The following is a 22,780-nucleotide window of genomic DNA, read 5'->3' on the forward strand; positions in this document are numbered from 1 at the left end:
TGAGTAAATAAATGAAATCAATATCATTTCTTATTTGCTCCATGCTAGACACTGTCCCAACCATTTAAGCATGCAATCTCATTTGATCCCAACACCTGCTCTAGTCTGACATGGGTTCTATTATCACCATGTCCATGAACACATGAGAAACCTAAGTCCAAATAAGTAACTTCCCCAAGCTCGCAGAATTCCAAAACAGGTTCTCTGACCTGAGAGAACAAGTTTCTAATCACTTGAACTTGCTGATACTGTTTTATCCCTACACTTTGTTCTCAAATTTGATAGGTTTTCATCTCAATAATAGGTGCTAAGTGAACACTTGCTGAGTGAATTAATGAATATATGAATACACAGAAATTTTCTAATTACTACTTAATCAACTTAAGATTATCTCATTTTAGAACCTACAAGAATCTTTCAAATTTGATTCATTTTCACCAAGAAGTTGTTCAATAATCATGAACTCTGTCATTTTTCTCAACTTGCTGTTACCTGAAATAGAGGACAGAGAGAGTTAGCATAAAGCTGAGTTTCTTGACCACAGCCCCATTCCTGCCAGATGTTCCCTAGGACCGAGATCACCCTGATCAGGAAGCAACAAGACGAGGAATGCTCCAGGCCTGCCGTAATCCATGTGGACACGAAGGGAGCACTCAGTTCCAAATGCCTCTGACGGCAGCTGGAGAGGTCCATGGAGGTGTGGCCTGCGTTAACAGGAGAAGAGTCCCATTTCCTCTTTGCACAACTGGGCTTTGGTTCAGGTTCTAAGTATTTCTCACCAGGGTGTATGTGATGCAGGGCTCGGCACACCCCAGCTCAGGCAGACAACCAAATGGCTTTGCTCTGTACTTTCAGTGGCCTTTCTGCCCTTGGTCTGGCCCCTTGGAGCCGTTCTCTGTGGTCAAGAATCTTTTGTAAATGCAAACCCAAGCAGGTCACAACCCATACTCCCCCTTGACATGCTCCTGAGGTTGATCTCCTGAGATTGGTTGCATTAAAATTAAATCCTGCCTTGCCCCCAAAATAGACAAGATTCTTCACTCAGGTTTACCTTTCCAGCCATGCTTCCTGGGGTGACCCGATGAGACCCACTTGTCCTTCAGTGAGCAGGGCAGGCTCTTACAGCCTAGAACTCACCCCACAAAGCCTCCTTCGATTCTCAACCATGAAGCCTTTCCCCGCGCTCTCCAGCCTGCCTCTAGGTAATCCTTAAAAGCACATACCCCCTACTGCTTTTGGCCATCTAGACCAGAGACTGTGGAGCCAGGCTGTCCACTTGATAGCTGGATGACCTCCGCTGAGTAACTTAACCTCTCTAGGGCTGTTTCCTGATTGCAAAAATGGGGTAATCATAGTGCCCACCTCATAAGACTGCTTGAGAGTAACCTGAGTATCCAGTAAAGCACTGAGAAACTACCTGAACAGATGGGGCTCTTGGAAAGAACCAGCTGGACCTGCGTTATTCTCCTCCCAGAGCAGACTGTGACCTTTGTGTACACATGGCTTTGTCTTTATCTCATATCCTTGACATTGATCCAAGGACTTGGCACGTGGTAGAGTTTTAGTTAATTTGTATAGAATTAATGGAGTGACCAGACTTAAGCTATAGACACATATTCTGTGCATAGTCCCTCCACAGGAAGCTGTTTCACACCCAAGGTGACTGCCGTTCACTGTTCAGCAGGCCACTTTTGTTTCTTCCCAGAATATTCAGGAAGAAGAGGAGAGTTCGCCGTTCCCTTCCTTCTCTCTTCAGCCTCAGTGCCTCCCAATCCTGGCTGTGCGGAAGTGTCTTGGGTGACGCTGACGCTTGCCCTGATGAGGACGTCTGGCTGGAGGGTGGCAGGAGGCCGGACGTATACCACTGCGGTGGAGATGGTGAGTCTGAGTCCTCTTTCCAGAGTGAGGCGTCATCCAAGTGGGTAGTGGCAGCCATGTCCAGGCCAATGTCAGATCAGACCCAGAGGTGAGAGTGCTCTGGATAGAGCACCACCCAAATTCTCTCTGCGGGACTTCTGTGATCGGAATGTGTCTGTGTCCCTGAGGCACAAAGCATCCTAATGTAAATGTGTGGAGTAGTAAGTTGATAATGCTCAGGAAATACTTGCACTTTTCTGAAACGTCTTTTCCTGTTTGGGATATGGGTGGAGCATTGAAACTAGAGTCAGACTTAAAAGACCTTTGTCAGAGAAAGTGTACTAGATTCAGGATTCAAGTCTCAGCCTGGGCACATTGAGACAGTTGCTTTGCTACATCTCAATATCTTCACTGAGACACAAGATATACATGTATGTGTATATGTATGTATGTATTTCTCTTGAAAAAGATAACATCACATGTAACATTAATTGCATATATTACATAATATAAACATATACAAATATATGCTTATGTATACATACATACAAACCATATGTATAACTACACTATGTAAAACTCAAAGCATATTTTCTCATTTATTCACTCACCTGTCAAACTTCCTGATTACCTGTTCTGTTGGCAGCCATCATACTAAGCATGCATTCTTCAAAGTTGAATAAGACTTGACTCTAACTTGGGAAACTCTTGGTTGAAGATAGGAAGGTAGATATGTTTGCAAATAATTGCAGTATGATGCCTTTGACATTGTAGCAGATTCATGAGCAATGTGCAGAGATAACGTCTGAGGGTGAGCCAGGGAAGGTGACATTAGCTTGGCCTGGAGGAGACTGGAGGGTCTCAGGGCAGGTATCATCCTAGCAGGCGTTTGGAGATGCATGGGCTTGCCTGGTGGAGATGAGCCAGAAGGAAATTCCCAACTTCCCCATCCATCTTCCAAATTGCTGGGAGGATGGACTTCCCAAGACAAGTATGTGACCTTGTCTTTCTTTCTTAATATATAATTTCTTTCAATATTTCATACTTCCCAACCAGAACTGGATTAATTTGTAGGGTCCAGTACAAAATAAAATTCAGAGCCTCTCGTTAGTAAAAGTTGAAGAGTTTCAAATGTTGACAGCAGCGTGTTAACCAAGGGTGAGGCCCTTCTGGGCATGGGCCCTCTGCTTTCGCACTTCCGCCACGCCCACAGCCCTGTCTTGTCTTCAGCTTCGCCTTCCTTCCCTTCCCTGCATGTCACTTGGACTACTGTCTTCTGGGTTTCCCATTGGACCTTGGTCTTCCTGTCACTGTTCTCAGGTTGCTTACTCTACTGGAATCCATTCCTTCATTCATTGGAAGATTTTATTGAGGGCCAACTATGTGGCAGACTCCATCTACATACTGGACAGAGGGGTGACAGAAACAGACAAAATTACTTATTCTCATGGAACTTGCATTTAGGCGGGGGCATGGGGAAATGGACAATAAGTAAATTACACGGCATGTTAAGAAATATGTGAGTGGATGAAGAACAACCCAGGGTGAGGTGATGGAGCTTGCAGGCTGAAATAAGGTGGCCAGGGAAGGCCTTCAGTTGGCAAAGCCTCTGAGCAGGTATCTGGAGAGGAGGAATCCAGGGGAGAGAGGAGTGTGTGTGGAAGCTCTGGACCAGGAAGCTGCTGGGTGGGGACTGGGAGGGGAGGGAAGTGTGTGTGTCCCAGCGCAAGTAGGGAAGACAGGAGAGCCAAGAGGCCATGTCCAAGGCTTGGTCAAGCAAGCTGAGATGCCCCTGGGGATTTTGATGGAGAAATAACATGTTTCAAGTTACGTTTTGACAAGATAACTCTGGCTACCCTGTTCAGATTAGATGTCAAGTGTGAGAGACAGAACAAGGAAACTGGTGAGGTTTGGAGTGATTTCTGGTGGGGATGATGAGATCTTGAACTAAGATGACCACAGGGTAGGGTAATAAGGGTTGGGATTCTGGACATATTTCAAAGTCAGAGCCAATTGGATTTGATGACATGGGCTATGAAAGGAAGAGAGAAGTCAAAGGATTGTTATAGGCTGAGCATTTTACAGTCTGTCCAGCTTAAATATATTACCTTGTTTACATACACCATCTTGTTAAAATATCCCCCAGTCCCTTGAGAAGTAGGTCACATTATCATATATACTATAATTAGGATGAAATTGAGGTTCAGGGTTAAGTAAACTGCCCAAGTTCATTTAGCTTATAAATATCAGAGTTGGAATTCAATCAAGGTCTGCTTAGTTTAAAAGTCCAGGTTTTGCTTTTTGCCAAGAAGTGTTTTACCCTCCTTCCCAAGGTAAATCCAGCAAGTAAATTGTAGTCCAGGCTCAAAAAACAAGCAAGTTGAGTCATATAATACAATTGTAAATGTAAGTGTACCATCATTGCTTACTACCTTATTCCTGGACATACAGTTCAAAAATTACATTATCTTTAAAAAATTTAATTTACAGTAATTATAGGCTCATTCAAAGTTGCAAAAAAAAAAATAGTATAGAGAGTTCATGTGCACCATTCATCAAGTTTCACCCACTGGTAACAATTTATACAACTACAGAATATTATCAGAACCAGGAACTTGACATTGACATAATACCATGAAGATTCCACCAGATTTCACAAGAACTTGTGAGTCTGTTTGCATGTAATATCTGATGCATTTTAAAAATAAAATGAGTGCTTATTAAATGAAGAAAAAATTCCATAACATTACCAAATTATTAATTAAGTCAAAGGCATTCTATCTAAAAAGGAAGTACATTCAGGCAAAGAAGAAAAGAAAGAGGTAGAGATATAGGGAATGAACATGGAAAGAGACTGAATGGTTAAAGAACCTTCGGTACATTCTGAGGACTTGGGATTGATCTAACCAATTGAAGATAGGTTTGAAGGATCTTAAGCAGGTTGGCAGCCATCAGATATGGATTTTCAGTTACCTTCTCAGTGTTATGCAGCGAAATAGGAGGCATAAACAGTGGGACTCAGAAGCAACTGACACCGACCAGCACAATAAGAAAATGGGTCTGGAAATAGAGCAGGGAAATTGAATATTTTTCCTTAAATCTTAAATCTTTCCTGGGCTGGGGAGATAGCTCAGTCAGTAGAGTGCCTGCCTTGCAAGCACAAGGCCCTGGGTTTGATCCCCAGCACTGCAAAAAAAAAAAAAAAAAAAAAAAAAATCTTAAATCTTTCCTTAAATATTTAAGGAGAATTAAAATGTTGGTGACAGATTATACGTGGTGGTGAGAAAGTGGGAGAAGGTAAAGAAAACTGACGTATTGACTTTGGTGGGCTTGCCCCTGGATGGAAGACGGTAGGCAGGGCGATGAGGAGGGCGTTTTGAGCTGGACAGACCTGGGTTCAAGTCCTGGAACCATCTCTTTCTACTTAAGTATTCTTGGTCAAGTTAAAAAAAAAGAACCTCTTGGAGCCTCCATTTCTTCATCTATCAAAGAAGAAAATTACTAGCATATAGAATTGTCATGGGAATGAAATGCAACAACTCATAAAGTATCGTATTAGCAAGGGGGCTGCCATTCTGTTCAATGTGTACAAGCTCTGAAAGAAGAAAAGGGAGGGCTGAGGTGAGGAAAAGATACAATGAATTCCACTTCATAAGGGCTGAATCTGATGTAGTTCAGGGACATAGAAAGGTACCCAGTCAAGGTCTAGAAATGTGAGAAACATTCAGGAGTAGGAAAGGATCTGAGATAGTGGATTCAAAGTCAACCTGAGAAGCAGTACAGGTCTCCAGAACAGTGGCATCTCCCTAGGAAACCAAGTGCATGAACAGAGAGGAGAATTAAGGAAACAATTCAGAGTCATAAGTACTGGGGACCAGCGCCACCCCGGCAGACCGACATCAGGGATATTACCATTTCCTGGGAAACCTAAGGGGGAGCTACTGTTCTGATCCCCACTTTCCAGAGGAGGAGGCTGAGGCAGATTCATGCTTTTCATGAGGCCACACAACTTGGAAGGAACGTGGCCAGACCTTAGCATGTGAGTGTGTGCTCCTAAGTACTGAGACTCACTGGGGAGAGTCACAAGTCAAGAACCAGAGGAGCATGGTGCTCTGTGGAATGTAAAGAAATGGCTAATGACAGTCTGAGAAGCTATCATTCCAACTGTCCTGTGGCCTACAAGAAGCCTCTGGTGAATGAGTTACCTACTAAATCTTCACTCAGAAGGCAAAGGAGAGGTTGCCTTGCCAACTGTTGGTGTCCCTGAAAAATTGGCACAAGCACCTTGAGTAATGAGGGGCTTTCATTACTTTCTAATTGCGACATAACTCACATCCTATAAAATTACCATTTTAATGTATACAATTCGCTGAATTTTTTAGTATCATCTCAAGATAGTTTATGCAACCATGACCACCTTCTAATTCCAGAACATTTTCCTCACCCCCAAAGAGAAACCGCATACTCTCTAGGAGTCACACCCCATTCCCTACCAGCCCCTGACAGTCACTGACCTACTTTCTGTCTCTATGGATTTGTCTATTTCAGACTGTCATTATTCTTTTTAAATTTTATTTTTGAATAGCTGACAAAAATTGCATGTATTACTGTGGACAATGTGATCTTTTGTATACATATATGTGAAAGGGCGATATCAAGATAGTTAACTTATCTATCACCTCACACAGTCGTGAGAGCATGCCAGAGCTATTCTCTAGCAATTTTTAAGCATATGATACATCATTATTAACTACAGTCACCATGCTGTGCAATAGCCCTACAGACCTGATCTGATCCCCTCTGATGGAAACTTTGTACCTTTGCCAGCATCTCCCCAGCCCCCATGCACACCCTCTCGTTCCCGTTGAAGGTTCCCTCTTCTCCTCACTGGTTAGTGCTGTGGCCAAGATGGCGGGCTTATGCTGACCTTCCATTTATCTTTGCCAGTTTCCAGCCTTGGGTTCTAGCCTACTTCTCTGAAGCTCAGATCTTTTCTCAGATCTAAAGCAAAGTTCCCCAAAGTGTGGGTGAGATGGGAAATGCCTCTAGGACTCAGCAGAAGTGGACATTGAGTTATATAGCGAGAAGCAGTGGTCCCTCTTTTGATAATCTTCAGAGAACCCAGGAAACCTGTTCAATCCAGAGTCCTGGTAGCTTTGGGATTCTCAAACTTACTATTTTCTCTTTTAACAAAGTTCTTTTCAACAAAAAACAGGCTCAGAGCTTTTCCTCCATTGGTAGTTGGCACGAATTAAATAACACTACATTTTCATTGCACTTATTTTCACATTTATTTTCTCTTTAGGACATTTACGTAATTGATATAAAGTCACCTTTAAAATAAAAGCCAAAAATGATACAAATTGAAGACAATATTAAGTGACTAAAAGCAAGAAGCTTCTGGGATATTGTCCAAGATCTGGGCAATGATGCCTGATGACCAAAGTCTGGGAATCTCTGTTCCAAAGGCAGTATTTCACATGTTCAGAAATTAACATCTAGTTTTCCCATAGTTGCCTGTTCAAAATATGTCCAAACAATTTTAAAGCAGTTGGGCCACAGCAGTCCTGCACGTGCATGAGGTATCTTATTAAAATTCTCATGGTTGCCAAATATCTTCTAAATATAACATACCAAACCACCCCACTCCACAATCAGTAATGAGTCAACCTGGTGCACACAGGACTTTGAAATCTCTCATCTCCGCTGTCAGCTGTAATCAAATTTCCCCCAGACTTCTTGTTTTCTGGATTTACACCAGGCCCTGTGACTTTTATCAGCAATTTTCTTTTCTCTGGAAATATAGCCTAGTTACAAGACTCCAGAAGAATTCGAAATTAAGTTGTTTTTCTGTTTTCTCTTTCTGCAATGGATGCAATCAAACACTACTTCCCCTGATTTTCTGTGGCTTCATTTTCCAGACGAGAGAGGATTTGTTTTTTTCTTTTTTCCATTTGTCCTCAGCTCACCCCTTCCCCAGCTGTGTCGAGACACCTTTTCTCATTAGTTGCAATTCATTCTTCAGCCGTGGTGCTTTGCAGCTCCCCAGACCCCAATACTGAAATTCGGGATGTGTTCCCAGTCTGTGAGTCATCCTGAAAGAGAACAGAGAATTCACACAGGGAGGACTGAATGGGACCTTCCTCTGGTTTTATTTCCACCCACTCTAGGATAGGCAAAATGGTTGAAGCAAGTCACCTAGCTGAGGCTCTTCTCTAAAACTAACACCCTCCCACAAATAACTGTGTGCATACTTGTGCGTGCATGTGGCAAGAACTTGACGTGAGCTATATCCTTTTAGCAAACCCCAGGCCCCACATTGCACATAGTAGCTCTGAAAAATCCATTAATATAACTGAAACTACTGTTTGCCAGCAGCTCCACATTCCCCAACCCTCACCCCACTCCAGACCCTGGAAACCACTCTTGTGTTCTCTGCTTCAGGATCCTCATAGGATGGGCTATAGGGTTTGTCCTTCTGTGACTGGCTGATTTTACTTAGCTTACTGTCTTCTAGGTGCATACACGTTGCTGCAAATGGCAGGACTGCCTTCTTTATGCAAGGTTAAATAACATCCCACATTTTCTTTACCCATTCATCTGTGGGTGGACACTCGGGTTGTTCCACTCTTGGCCATTAGGGCTAGTGCCGGGTAGAATGGTGGGAGGAAACCTGTGGGGTTGGCAGGAATCCCTCAGCCCCAAAGCCCCAGCTCACTGCCTCTGTACCCATGCTGAGCAGGCACCCTGGTGGAGTCAGGCCCCAGCCTGGTTGAGGAGGCCATTCTGCTTCCCCAAAACCTCAGTCACAGGTCAGCCTCAGCCTTTGCAGGGGAGAAAACAGACCCGCTGTCTCTGATCCCTGTAACCAACTGTATCAGCCTCAGGTTCTGTTTTGGCTAAGGCCCTAGCTCTCAGATTCCACCTCAGGAGCAACCTCCATCCATGAACAAACCCTACGGAGGGCCAACTGTGAACTGGTACTGATTGCTGTTGCTGTGGTGAACTTTTCCACATGAAGTGTTAGTCTAGTTGGGGACACAAACCTTAACCCAAACCACACCAATTACACATTCTACAGTCTGAGTTTACAGGATGATTTATAAAGTTATGAGTAACGATTTACCCCACCAAGGCAGAGAGCGGGTGTTTGGACAAGGGTGAGGGAAAGAGACGGGCTCCCCACCCATCAGGGCTACCCAGAGTTGTTGGAAGCTCCAGTGATCAAGATGCCTGTGCACTTAGGCCTGGGCTCCCCTCGGCAGGCTTTCGGCCTCAATGTTACCGATATTTTGGGTCAGATCACTCTCGGCCTGGCAGCCGTCCTGCAAACCAGACTGGTTAGCAGCATCCCTGGCTCTGCTCCCTAGACACCAGTTGCAATCCCCACATCCCAAGTGACATCAATCAAACATGTCCTGGGATGTAAGAAAAACTTGTCCGTGAGTAGAAAACCCTCACTGAGAACCCCTGTTATATGAGGACCCCAAGGTCTCTTGGAGGTCTCCACTCGCTCAGTCCCCAGAACAGGAAGTGGGCATCTCTCAGATCTCACAGCTGGGAGAGCATCTTATCACGCAGAACTCCTCGTGCTCATACTTCTCCAATGACTTCAGCCTCCCACAGAACATTTTAGCTCCCAAGTGTGACATGCGGCCCCTCAGGATTTGATCTTGGCTTAGTGGTCCAGCCAGCCTCATCTCCCAGGATTCCCCAGGCACATGCTCTTGTCTGGTCACCTGGGACTTGCTCTCTAGGAACCCTCCACATCTCTTCTTTCCTCTGCTGTCCCCTCCCCGCCTGACCTTCCTACTGTCAAGTTTCCCCTTTAGGACCATGCTGGTCAAACTCCCTGGCTTTCCCCAGGCAGACTCAGACCCTGCTTCCTAGACTTGCCCCGGATAACCCATGCCAGCCTTCACCCTAGCAGCCACCTCCTCACATCCTGGTTGTATGTCTTTCCTTCTCCAGACCATGACCAGGGTCCTGGTACAGAGTGATTTATGCAGTGTAGACAATTTTCACACTGAATAAGTAAGTAGATCTTCCCACTCTGTGTTCGTGAAACTTTCGTCCCCTCTGCTCTTGTGGCCCTGTTGGGAATCCTCTGACTTGGGGTCTCCTCTGGGCTGTTTTTGGTGGCCTGCCCCTGTCCTTCCTCCCAGTTGGTGTCTTTCTTTAGTCATTTTATGCTCCATACATCCCAGGACAGCAATCAAAGCAGAGAACCCTGGCTATTTATTAGCCAGGGTTGCTCAGAATGCTCGGATTATTCCTCTTGAAGTTTCTACTGGGTGGCAAAAATAACCTTGATTTTATTTCTTCTCTGCTCCTCTGTTGTCCTTGTCTCCAAATGCATCTTGGGAGCTGTGGCATGGGGACGTGTTCCCCACCACATATTAGATGTGTCTTTCCTGGAGACTCTTCTGCTCTGCATAGTCAGCTCTGCAGTGGGCCAGGTGGTAGAGGACACAGTCCTGTCTGTGCCCTACAGTGCTTTCTTCCACAGGATACTAAGTAAAACTAACTAAATAAATAAAAAGTAAACTGCTAATGGGTTGAAGAGAGATGAGGGTAGTGGCGGGGGACTGGGGATTGAATTGGAGAGGTGTGCTCCATGCTTTTGGGATTATGTCAGGGTGTATCCTGGTGTTGTACGTAACTAAAATAAATAAATAAGGGAAAATGAAAAAGACACCTTGTCATACAGTGAGGTCGGGGGAATAAAGCAACCATGTGGCACAGGCCTAGAAATGTCTGAGAGTGATTCCCTGCAGATTTGTTCAAAATTTTTTAAAAAATCCCTTTCCTTAGGTTCAGCAATAAGCTCCCCTCCACCCTTCCTGTCTTTTTTATAGAATGATAAATTATTGAGACTCCCTTCCACCTTGAAACATCCTTTGACAATTACCCAGCACCCCTCTAACCCCACCACGGAGCTGACCTTTCCATCAAGTCATGTAACTAGTGACCATATCTAGTATGATGCCTGTTAATAGTAAAACCTTCCATTCTCTCCTTCTTTACTATACTTTAAGATGTTGGCATTTTTATTGTCTCATCCAATTATCACAAAGATAGTGAAAAGTAGAAGTCATTGTCCTACTTTATAGATGAGGAAACTTGGGATCAGAAAACCCAGGTAACATGCCGTGAGTTACTTGCATTAAGACTCAGGTTCCAGTCTTCCTGAAGCCCAAGTCCTGGACATTCCCACTAAAACTCACTTTTTTTCTTCTTAGTAAATGACATTGGTTTGCATTGTTCCCTATCTGATGAGCACTGTCCTCCTTCCCCCTGTCCCACTTCCCACCAGCAACTCTAACATGCACAAACACCACCTGGGATTCTCTGCCTTTGGGGAACTCTGTCTTCTCCCTGTATCCCTCCCATCCACCTGAGTGCCCTCCCGCATTTGGGTTGGCAAATATGTACATGGTTGGTTTGAGTTATTCCATAGTCATAAAACCAAGACTCATATGGGCCACAGAAATAATTCTCTTTTTTTGATGAAAATAAAAAATAAGTAGATACTATAGTTAGAAATTTATAGGTATACTTCAGCATCTCCCCAGGGTAAAATAAATTAGCACAATGTCCCCAGATACCACACCCACTGTTCTAAACTGAAAATCAGGCAGTACTCTCCTGGGTGCCCTGTTGTCTTCTCCCCTAGGGTACTCTTTTTCTGCGTCATGGTATATGTTTTCCTTGCCCCTGGGAGAGTACATCCTGGTGTACTTGTAATTTTAGCTTGTGAGCTCATCTCCCTTGGGCTTTCTCTGAGGGAAGGGAAGCTGTGGAGTTTGGGCTGAGAGCATTCTAAACTGAGCTTTTACATTGGCTCCTGGCACACATCACAGAACATGTACCAGTCAAGACTGTGTTTAAATGTTGACTTCTCAATATAAATTTGAAAACCACTTGCTTATACGATCTTTGGGGAGACAGCTTCCTCTGACTCGCTGCCTCGACCCAAGGAGATGAGAGGCCAAGTCCTCTCTCTGAACTTTAAGTGACTTTTGTTCTTTTGTTCTTAGCCTCCCCTTTCATTGGGGAAATAGACTCGAGTTCTTATAAGAATTCAGTTCTAATTTGATGTCTCCCTTTACACCAAGGTCTTTTCTCTGTTCCTATGGTGTCATTGAAACTGTAGCCCTTTGGTTGCTGGAAGCCCCTGTCCCCCAGGGCAGTTTCAGCCATAACTGCTCAGAGCTCTGGAGATCCTTGCCTTGGCCTCTGGGAATGTACCATTCATTTGAGCTCAGTCGTAGAGTTTAAAAAATGTCTGTTGGATATGTGCCATCTTTGAAGACATCAGCTCAGGAAACACCTGCGTCCCAGGCAGGGCTTCTGCCTGCTCTTGGTGAGAGGTTTTGCATTCAAGTCAGTGAGCTCTACGCTGGCTCCAATTTTTACTCAAGGTCACAGAAGTAAAGTTAAGCCCTGGGTGGGCATCACCAGGCCACCAACGAGAGTACCAAGGGAATTCCTGGGCATATTTATGCCAGATGAATCTAGGAGACTTGTGAGTCAGGTGTGTTGCTGACTTTCTGTGAGGTGGGAGACATTCCTAAGGCAATCTTACTGAATGAAGCTCTGGATTCAGGCAATTTTGGACCTTGTAACCCCAAACTCAAATTCGGCCTCAACAATGGCATATCCTTCCTTAATACCCTAATGTTGAAGACACCAATCGTTATTAGGAGTTATCTTAGCATGTTTGAAACATTATGCTATATGATTTTGAGATTTGACTCTTTTTGAAGTAATGCTAGGCTAATTTTAGGGCTGGTAAAATGTATTTATGTGTGGATCATTGTGGAAGAGAATGGGCATGTGTTCTTGAAACTATGTTTGCATTAAATAACCTCTTAGAAGAAAAATTCGAACACATTTTTATACGGCATTTGACCCAGCATGTCAATATATTTTATGGCGGGAGGATGTCCTTTGTCTCACCTTCCTCCTACCAGAGTACAAGGCACATGAGGACAGAGATGACATCTGTCTAATCCTCTGTTGTTTCCCAGCAGCTTGGTCTGTTTTGAATATATAATAACATTGTATAAATGCCAAATGAGCGAACGAGTGATTTAGAAGAAGGAGTTAGCCCCACTATGAAGTTTAATGCTACAAATACATGTGGCCCATGTGGTCACCATGCTCCTTCAAATCTACCCTTTTGATGCCCATCATCACTCAGGAATTATGGGTGGGATTTCCTGTGTCCTTCTATACATGGTCTTTGGATAGCATTCTTTGGATAGCTTTCTTCCAGGGCACCTGGATTTCCTCATATATCAAGCCTCACCTTGTTTTACCTACATAAAAATGCTGCCTCCCTATGTAACTCAGGATCATCCCACAGCCTGCCATGAGTTCCTGACTGCTCAGCTGGGAACTTAGTGCCTTCAGTGACCAGCCCTCAGTCTGGCTCCAGCTTCATCTTCTGCTGGGCTCCCCTGGGTCACTCTGTTCTGACCACATTGCAATCAGTTTTCTTTACCAAACGTTTATGCCTCTGGCCTTGCTTATATTGGCACTGAAGCCTCTTCAGGTTCAAGAAGGAGGACCACTTAGGAAGCCACTTGATCCAGAAGCTTTCTATCCTACTCCGGCAGTGCATCAGGTTACAATTGTTATGAACCATGCATAGAGAAGCCACTGAACACGCACGCGCGCACACTCTCTCTCTCTCTCTCTCTCTCTCTCTCTCTCTCTGAACCCATCTATCTGCCTTTCCAGGAGGGGATTTTGACTGTTCTTCTCTGACTGACAACTGGAACCCAAAGAAGCCAAATGCAGCTTCTGTAAAAGCCTCCTCTTCCAGCCAAATCACATCTCGGCCTCCTGGAGGAGGCTCCCAGGACTCTCTTCAGTCCCCAGGGAAAGCCCCTGGATGTTTCCAAGAGAACATTGCAGATCGTTCTCGTGAGTATTTTATTTATTTATTTATTTATTCATTTATCTATTTTCCCATTCCCAAAGGATTTTTCCTTTCAGGGCCTGAGGATAGCAGAGAGTGACTGATGTGCTCCTGGGAATTGTTATACCCCCATGTGAGGAGGGGAGGACCTGGGCTGGGACAGAGCCTGTGTGATGTGTTCACGCGGGGGTGACTGCCTTTGGGGTCATCTTAGAGTCATCCGAAGCACTGGATGTATCATGCTTTATTTTTCAAAAATCCTGAAGATGCGACATATAATGTGAAGCACTAACAGAGCAGAAGAGAAGGAACACAGGTTTCTACTGCTTTACTCTTTATATTTAGTGGGGTATTTGACACATACCAGAAGAAAAACAGGAAATGGAAGACAAAAACATCTTTTTTTTTTTTTATATTGGGGATTGAATGCAGGGGTCCTTTCCCACTGAGCCACATCCCCAGTCCTTTATTTTTATTTTTGGTTTTGTGACAGTGTCTCACTAAGTTGCTTAGGGCATTGCTAAGTTACTGAGGCTGGTTTTGAACTTGCGGTCCTCCTGTCTCAGCCTCCTGAGCTGCTGGGATTACAGGTGTGCACCATGTGCCCACAGGAAAAGAACATCCTTTAGTGTGATGCCTCTAGTAAGAAAAGGAAAAATATCCAAAATCATAGGCATCTCCTGTCGCAAGCATAAGTGAGTCTGGAATAAGTCCAGCAAGCAAGTCCCTCATCTCTAGTTCGCTGGTATCAGGCTCTGCTATCCGGTTGGCTCTGTTGCCAGTTGGCCAAGAGTCAAAGCCCTGTTCCCCGTGCACATTAGCGACAACTCTATGAACCACCAAAGAATGAAACTAAGCAGTTTATCAAACTCTAAAATGCAACAGTTTTGTCTGTATGTACAGATAATCCTGGTTCTGACTTCATAAAGACTAAAATAGTTCATGAAAAGCTCTTTGTGTCATTTCTGCTAAATACTCACTGAATGGAAGTTATTGTTGTGGGAAGGTGAGATTAAACGGGAGCATGTCTTCTTATTCGCCTTTACAGAACCATGGATATGGACCTCACTGGCCTTCCCGTCCCTGAAAAGACCAAGGTTCCCTGCGCACTCTGTTCCCATTAGAGAAGTGCCGGAGGGTTTTGTGAGCTCCCTCTCGAGGTGTTGGCCCAAAGTCACACAGCTCCTGTCTTGGTCGAGCTCACATTTACACCCATGCATCCTTCAGTGTTCAAGTCTAGAGCTATCTGCAGGTTTTCAAGCTGATTTGCTTCTCTCAGGAAATGTTTTCCAAATTCCACATTAAGTGGAGGGAGGCAAAGAATAGAAACACTTTAGAAAGATGGTTGAGTGTTCAATTGAACCCACAATAACTTATTTAATTCACAGTATGTATCAATACCATATATTTTCAGTGAATAATTTGCTGCTGCTATGTTTCAAATTGCCAGTCTTCAGTATTCCACCCACATTGTGGGCTAAGGAGGTTTCGTAGCTGCTTCAATCCTCATTCATAGCATAAATAGCAAAAATAAATGCATTCATAAAGTCATTCCAAGTTTCAAACAACTGTTGCAAAACTGAGCTTTGGAAGCACTTGGCAAAAATTAAGTTGAGGTCTGTTTATAGATTCTTTTAAGTTTTCTGTAGTAATCTTTAAGCCAGCTCTGATTTTCTTTAGGTAATTAGGGTACTGAGATTTATGATATGATTGATTGATTGAACTCTCATGCTTAGACGTGCTGGAGGATCTGCAGTCATTTCCACTGTGGCTCGACAGCTCTGAGATATTTCACGATTGCAAAGAGTTTGCAAGGACAAACTATTTCATAATGTATGTTCTCTGTTTGGGTCTTTGGAGACTGCCAGTATGCAAAGTTGCAATTGTCTTTCCCTGCCCGCTTCAGACAAAACATTATGTTCTGTCTAGATGTGGTTTCTATATCTTGGCTCTGGTGCCTCATAACTGTGTGACCTTGGATAATTTTGTCATTTTTCTCAGTTTGGGGTTTCTTGTTTGCAGAGCTAAGATAATGTTAGCCACCTCACGTGGTTGTTATGTTGATTAAATGAACTGATGTGTGAAAGTTATTTGTGAATTGAAAGGCCTTCTACGGATTTTAGGCATTATTATTGTTACCTTCACCTACATCCTCGTTCCTGAATTTCTGACATTAGCATAAATCCTGCAAGCCTTTGCCCGACATTAAAGCAACAGGCAACTCTGAACCGTGTAACATAGTCTTTTATTTTATAGTGATAGACAAAACTGATAATTTGTGTAAATTGTCTAATGAATGGGCCTGTATAATGTTAAGTGATTTTATCACATTACTTGTGACAAATTACTTGTGTTAGTCAGCTTCTCGCCCCTGTGTCCAAAATCCCCGACAAGAACAACTTAAAGAAGGATATGTTTATTTTGGTTCATGGTTTCCAATGTTCAGTCCGTGGTCCAGAGGTTCCATTGCTCTGGGTCCAAGGTGAGACAGAACCTCATGGCAGAAGCGTGTGGTGGGGGAGTGTGGTAGGGGAGAGTGGGTGCATGCACAGGCCTCCAGGGACAGGCTCGCAGAGACCCGCCTCCTCCAGCCATGCCCCACTTCCAAACCCTCCTGCTTTTACACAGAACTTTGGTGGGGTGGGGGGCAGACGTCTCATATCCAAACCATAACATTGCTTAAGATGATATGCATTTGATGTGTGTGTGTGTGTGTGTGTGTGTGTGTGTGTGTAAGATAAGTTTTAGTATCATTTTTTGTTCCAAGATGATTTAATTAGCCATGATTTCTAACCCATTAATTTGTGTTCTTTCTATTAGAAACCAGTTTGTTACGAGAGGTCTCCTTTCAGGCAATCCTGCTTACAGCCTGCCTCATCATTTCCCTGTGCACAAGGTAATTTAGATTTATTTTCATGCAGAAGTATTTCAAAATTAACGAAGCGTAATTGATGATTTCCTTGCCTTATTCTGCAGAGCATTTTAGGCAGGTCCGTGGTTAAGATTTGTTCAGTTGTCTGTCATGGTAAGTGTCTTTTTTATCTCTTCCCTCCCTCCTCTCATCCTCTAGCAAAGCACACAAAAGCCAGTGTGTCTTGCTTAAAATTGGATTCTGCCATGTGTCATCCTTTGTTTAAAGACTCAGTGACTCAATCCTACTGTGGATAGTCCAAGTGCCCCTTCCTGGGATTTGAGAGCACTTGAGGTCCCCAGTGGGGAACTCCCCTTTTCCTGCTGCATTTTTGGGTCCTAACCTATGTTGATCTAAAAAAGAATAATCAGTAAAAGACTCTCCGGAGAGTAACAGTGCCCTGGGACAGGCAGTGCCTTGCTGGAAACACGTGTGCCATCGTCACCTGTGGGCATATCAAACAGTCCAGGCAGGGAAAGCTTTTAAAGGCAAAACCAAAGAGGATAACATTAGCTATTTTGAAACAATGGTCTTTGCCCCAATGGCTAGTGGTAAGGGTGAGGGTAGTCTGAAGCTGAACAGAGTTCCTGGGCAGATGTCCATGAAGAAGTACCTTTTGTAGAAGGTTGTGGTGGCCTCTGGGCAAGCTTGTGGTTCTGGCAGAGTCTTCTATGATAATTATGACCAGGCAATCATGAGTAGGGACCCCTCCTTCCTCGCTTCCCAGCTTTATTTAACTATTGTTAGAGTTGACACAAGTGACTCCATCTTGATTCTGACAACATTCACATTCCTTTTACAGATGCAGTGTCTGTTTCAGGAAAGTGCACTTAGCCTCCCAGAGCATGTGGGACTACAGCTCATATCTGACTACAGCTGTGTTTCTGCTCTGCCTTCTGTCCCGTGTCCTTGGCCTGACTTCTTTCTTTGCCTGAGACTGCAAAACAGTGAACAAGGCCCTTGGCACCAAATCTACTCATGACTCAGGGCCTTTGCACCCACCGTTTCCTCTGTCTGGCACAAGTCTTCCACAGATAGCCTCATGACATGTGACCTCACTTCTTTGTGGAGTCTGTTTGAATGTCACATCATCTGGGAGACCTTCCCTGACAACCCTGCATGAGCAGCACACCCCTCTACCACACACCCCTGCTTCAGTGTTCTTCACAGTGTTGATCACCACCTTCCTGTCTTAGGTTCACTTCCTTAAATATTGATGATCTGCCTGTCCCTCCGGGTATACAAGTGACTGTGTCAGAGTCACTGTGTGTCTCCTCCTCTTCTGTACCCCAGTGCCAGGGGCTCTTTTATATTTGTTGAATCAATGAAGCAAAGGTGGAGAGTAGGGCATGGGGGGCTTTGCAGTCCTCCCTCTCTGCTCAGCAGATGCTGCCTTCTCTCAAGTCCTGCCTCTCAAGGGTCAGGCACCTCCACAGGCTGCTTTTTAAACACCAAGTCCCAGATCCTATCCCTGGAGACACTAATTTAGGTCTAGTGAGAAGTGGCATTTTAAAACAAGCTTCCCAGTTAATTATGAGGTTTGAGAAGCATTTTTAGAGTACAATGGGACCAAGAGAACAAGAAGGGGGAGGTCCTATGGTTAAAAATAAATTTGCAAAATTCTGCATTGCGCATCCCAAGTTGGAAGATCACAACGCGTTTTATTACGGCGGCAGCCCAGTGGAATCGCGCAGGGAAGAGCAGCTGGTCTACCTTTTTTAACTTAGTGCATCCCAAACTTCCAAGCCGGTGGGGGAGCCCTTTCTTTTATTTCACAGGATTATTAACATGTCCCTTAGGTTAATTTATGTGAACCTCTCCTGCTTCAGAGGTAGAGCTTACTCCCCAACCCTGGAGGTGTGAAGTGTTTAGAAACCAGCTTCAGAGAGGCGGGTAAGGAAAGGGGGAAGGCAACTTCACTGTGGCAGCACAGGGCCAGGGCCACCTCGGGTGCATGGGACAAGCCTCAACAGGGGTGGCTCTGATGACTGAACCTGCCCTGGATACAAAGCAGTGGGTGTGGCCCTTCACTCCATGGTCCTCCCAACCCCAGTCTAAGCATGAGAAAAACAGGCAGAGAACCCACATCGAGGGACCTTCTCCACGTGATCTGAGCAGTTTTGCTCACATGGAGGTTGCCGAAGGCAAGCTGCCACAGACCAGAGGACCATGAGCACAGTGGATGGGAGCCTGGAACAGGAAAGGAACATTAGGAAAAGAGGGAAACATTCAGATGAAGCAGGGAGTTAATAGTCAGGCACCAGCGATGGTTCTTAATCGTGTTAGATGCGCTGCAGTGATATAAGATGCCATTAACAAAGGAGCGGGGGACAGACACCTGGAGCCCTCTGAACTGTGTTATCATTTTCTCCGCATACCTAAAGTTATTCTGAAAAACAAATAACTCAATGAATGGCAAAGGAACTAAACAGACACTTCTCAAAAGAAGAAATACAAATGGCCAACAAAGGTATGAATAAAATGTTGAACATATCTAGAAATTAGGTTGATTCAAATCAAAACTACATCAAGAGTTCATCTCACTCCAGTCAGAATGGCAACTATCAAAAATACAAACAATATAAAAGTGTGCCTTTTTCTCCACATCCACACCAACTTCTATTATTGTATGTGTTCTTGAGTTGGTGAGGATGTGGGGGAAAAGTACAGTCATACATTGCTGGTGGGACTGTAAATTAGTGCAAAAATTATGGAAATCAGTATGGAGATTCCTCAAAAAGCTAGAAATGGAACCACCATATGACCCAGCTATTCCACTCCTCAGTAAGTATCCAGTAGATCTAAACTCAGCATACTATAGGGATGTAGCCACATCAATGTTTATAGCAGCATAATTCATAATAGCCAAGCTATTATGAATAGCTAGGTGTCCTTCCACAGAGGAATGGATAGAAAAATGTGGTATATACCCACAAAGCAGTGTTACTCAGTCTTAAAGAAGAATGAAATGATGGCATTTGACAGTAAACAGGTGGAACTGGAGAATACCATGCTAGGTGAAATAAGCCAATCCCCAAAAGTCAAAGGTTGAATGTTTTCTCTGATATGTGGAAGCTAATCCAAAATAAGGAAAGAGAGAGAGAGAGGAGAAAGGAAAAGGGAGGAACTGTAATTCCATCCACATAGAAGAAAGGTGAGTGGAGTAGATGAAGGGGATTGAGGGGGAAGGAAAAGGGACAGGATGAGGGAATAGCAGTGGAATGAATCTGACCTAACTCTTTTATGTACATATATGGATATATCACAGTGAATCTCACCATCCTGGATATCCACAAGACACTAATTTAAAAGAATAATAGGTGTTTAGGAATCATTTAACAAAAGAGCTAATGATATGAGCAAAAGCATGAATGTGCCTCTCAGAAATGTTGAAGTATTACTCAGCCATGAAGAAGACTGAAATTATGGCATTTGCTGGTAAATGGATGGAACTGCAGAACATCATGCTAAGTGAAATAAGCCAGACCTAGAAATCTAAAAGTTGAATGTTTTCTCTCACATGCAGAACCTAGATCAAAAGAAAGGGGGGGAAGGAGAGAGTCCCATGAAAATAGAAGGGAGAACAGTGGAACAGAGGAAGGGGATTGATGGGATTGATTGGGAGGAAGCAGAGATGGGAAAAGAGAGGAACTGTGGAATGAGATTGACCAAATTATGCTGTACATGTATGAATATTCCACAGTGAATTTCACCGATATAGAGAGATATAAAGCACCAAAAGCACTGAAAAACAATAAATACTGGAATATTAGAAGACCAGTAGAGTAGAGGAGGAGACCAGGGGGAGAGAGTAGGGGAGGGAAAGAGGCAGTACTAGGGATTGAAATGGAGCAAATTATATCCCATGCATGCATGATTATGTCAAATGAGCCCCACGATTATGTCTAACTATACTACACTAATAAAAGCACTTATAAAGAAAAATGAGAAAATATTTATCTTCAACTACATATTTGAAGTGGTTACACTGAAATAAAAGAAGTTATGAAAAAGATGACAGACACAGTCTATAGGATTGTACTTATGTAGAAGTCAAGAGAAGACAAAACTTATGAATTATTAAAGATGTAAAACTAGTGGTTGAATTGAAAGAAACAACAAAGGGACCTTGGAGATTACTGTGTTCTATATCTTAATCTAGATAGCATTTACAGGAGCTTATGTTAAAATGTCAAAATCAAAATGTGCAATTTATATGCTTTACAGTGCACATGTTAGAGCTCAATTTAGAGAAAAAGTTTTAAAAATTCATAAAAGAGATGTTTGAAAAGATAGTCATCAGATTTTAATCATGACCGCTACTGGGTAGTGGATTTTTTAAAATGACATTTTCTTTTCTTTTGTACTTCTTTTTTAATCTCAGGCAATTTACAGTTTGAAAATTAAAACCACAAAGGCATTATTCTTTTCTTAAAAAAAATAACCACCCTGAGATACAGTCACTCATCAGATTGGAAAAATCCAAATGTTAGATGACACACAATTTTTGGCAAGGCTGGGAGGTAGCAGACATGCTTCTACATTCCTGGTGAAATTGTTAATCATCAGTACTTAAAATCCCTTAGTTGACAATTTCTGTGGAACTTAAAAGTGGATGTCCCCTTTGACTTAGCTATGTTCTTCCTGGGAATTTATCCTGCACATGTTAGTACCTGTGAAATGACACATATAGCATGCTATTCGCTGCATTGAAAAAAGTTCCTTATTTTATTTTGGTATTTATTTTTTTAAAGTGTAGTTTTTTAGTACTTTCACAAAGTTACACAACCATTGCCACAAACTAACTCCATTTAATCACTAAAAAAGAACCAGAGCTGGGCATGGTGGTCACCTCAGTAGTCCCAGCAACTCTGGAGGCTGAGACAGGAGGACCCAAGTTCAAGGCCAGCCTCAGCAACTTAAACAATTCTCTGTGCTTCCTTAAATGAACACTCCTCCTCCCCAAACTCCCAGAAGCTGCTCAGCTGTTTGTTGTTCCTATAAGCTTGTCTTTTCCCAGAATTCTTTAAGAATGTAGTTATACAGTCTGTAGCCTTTTGGGTTTGTCTTCAAAATGCATTTAAGATGAATTCATATTGTTGCATGAATTAATAGCTCATTCCTTTTTATTTTTATGTTAAATTTAGAAGTAGTCATTGCAAAAAAATAAAGCAAGGAGGATAGGAGAAGAGGTAGAAATAAAAGCTTGGATTTCATGTTGAATTTTACTCCATGTAGGACCGCAGGTCTTCCCACACTCCTGTCTTCCTTTAATTCCTTACTTTCCCAGAAAAGAGATTCTTTCTCTCATGGAGCATTTTGCTAATATATGATTAATGCAGAAAACTTTCCACCTCCCCGCTACAACACATCCTTCTTGTAAGAAAAAGGTATCAACCTGTAGCAACAAGAAATGTGCCATTGTAACAGCCCGTTTGATGGCTGCACCCTGGCTTGTTTATACATTCACCTACTGAAAAGCACCTTTGATGCTTCCAGTTTTTGACAATTTTGGATAAAATTTTGGCGAAGGATCATATACAAGGTTTTTATAGAGACAAGGTTTCAACTCAGCTGGGTACACAGTAAGGAGAGCAATCATTGTGTCATATGATAAACCGCTTTGCAAGAAGTTACCAAACATCTTCCAAACTGTGAGCACTGCTTCCTCACATCAGCAATGAATGGGCACTTTGTTGCTCTGCATCCTCTCTGCGTTCAATATTGTCACTCTGGGAGCTTTGTTGTCATAGGTATGGAGTGGCATCTTGCTGTTTTTTTTTGTTTTGTTTTGTTTTTTTGGGTGCTGGGGATTGAACCCAGGGCCTTATGCTTGCAAAGCCAGCACTCTACCGACTGAGCTATCTCCCCAGCCCCTGCATCTTGCTGTTTTAATTTGCATAAGACAAATGATGCTGGGCATACCTTCTTATACTTATTTTCCATGCGAATACCTTTGGTGGTGAGGTGTCTGAGTGTCTGTTCAGATCTTTCACCCAGTTTTAAGTGGGTTGTTTTATTATTGTAGTGTATTAAGTGTTCTTTACATATTGTGAATAGAAATTCTTTATCAGATATTTTAT

The 22,780-nt window shown here is 43.2% G+C and overlaps 1 protein-coding gene across 5 annotated transcripts in view; it reads left to right on the top strand.

Annotated features, from left to right (window-relative positions):
- Nucleotides 1–22,780, top strand: part of Tmem71 (transmembrane protein 71) — a 37,248-nt gene that overhangs the window by 8,845 nt on the left and 5,623 nt on the right. For all 5 annotated transcript variants that reach the window (XM_047517284.1, XM_047518471.1, XM_047517878.1 and 2 more), the window contains exons 5-7: nucleotides 1,706–1,878; nucleotides 13,606–13,791; nucleotides 16,607–16,682. In XM_047517284.1, the coding sequence (XP_047373240.1) occupies nucleotides 1,706–1,878; nucleotides 13,606–13,791; nucleotides 16,607–16,682 (435 nt within the window). The remainder of the gene's footprint in view (nucleotides 1–1,705; nucleotides 1,879–13,605; nucleotides 13,792–16,606; nucleotides 16,683–22,780) is intronic.

This window comes from Sciurus carolinensis, chromosome 1 (assembly GCF_902686445.1).
Source record: "Sciurus carolinensis chromosome 1, mSciCar1.2, whole genome shotgun sequence".
NCBI classification, from domain to species: domain Eukaryota; kingdom Metazoa; phylum Chordata; class Mammalia; order Rodentia; family Sciuridae; genus Sciurus; species Sciurus carolinensis.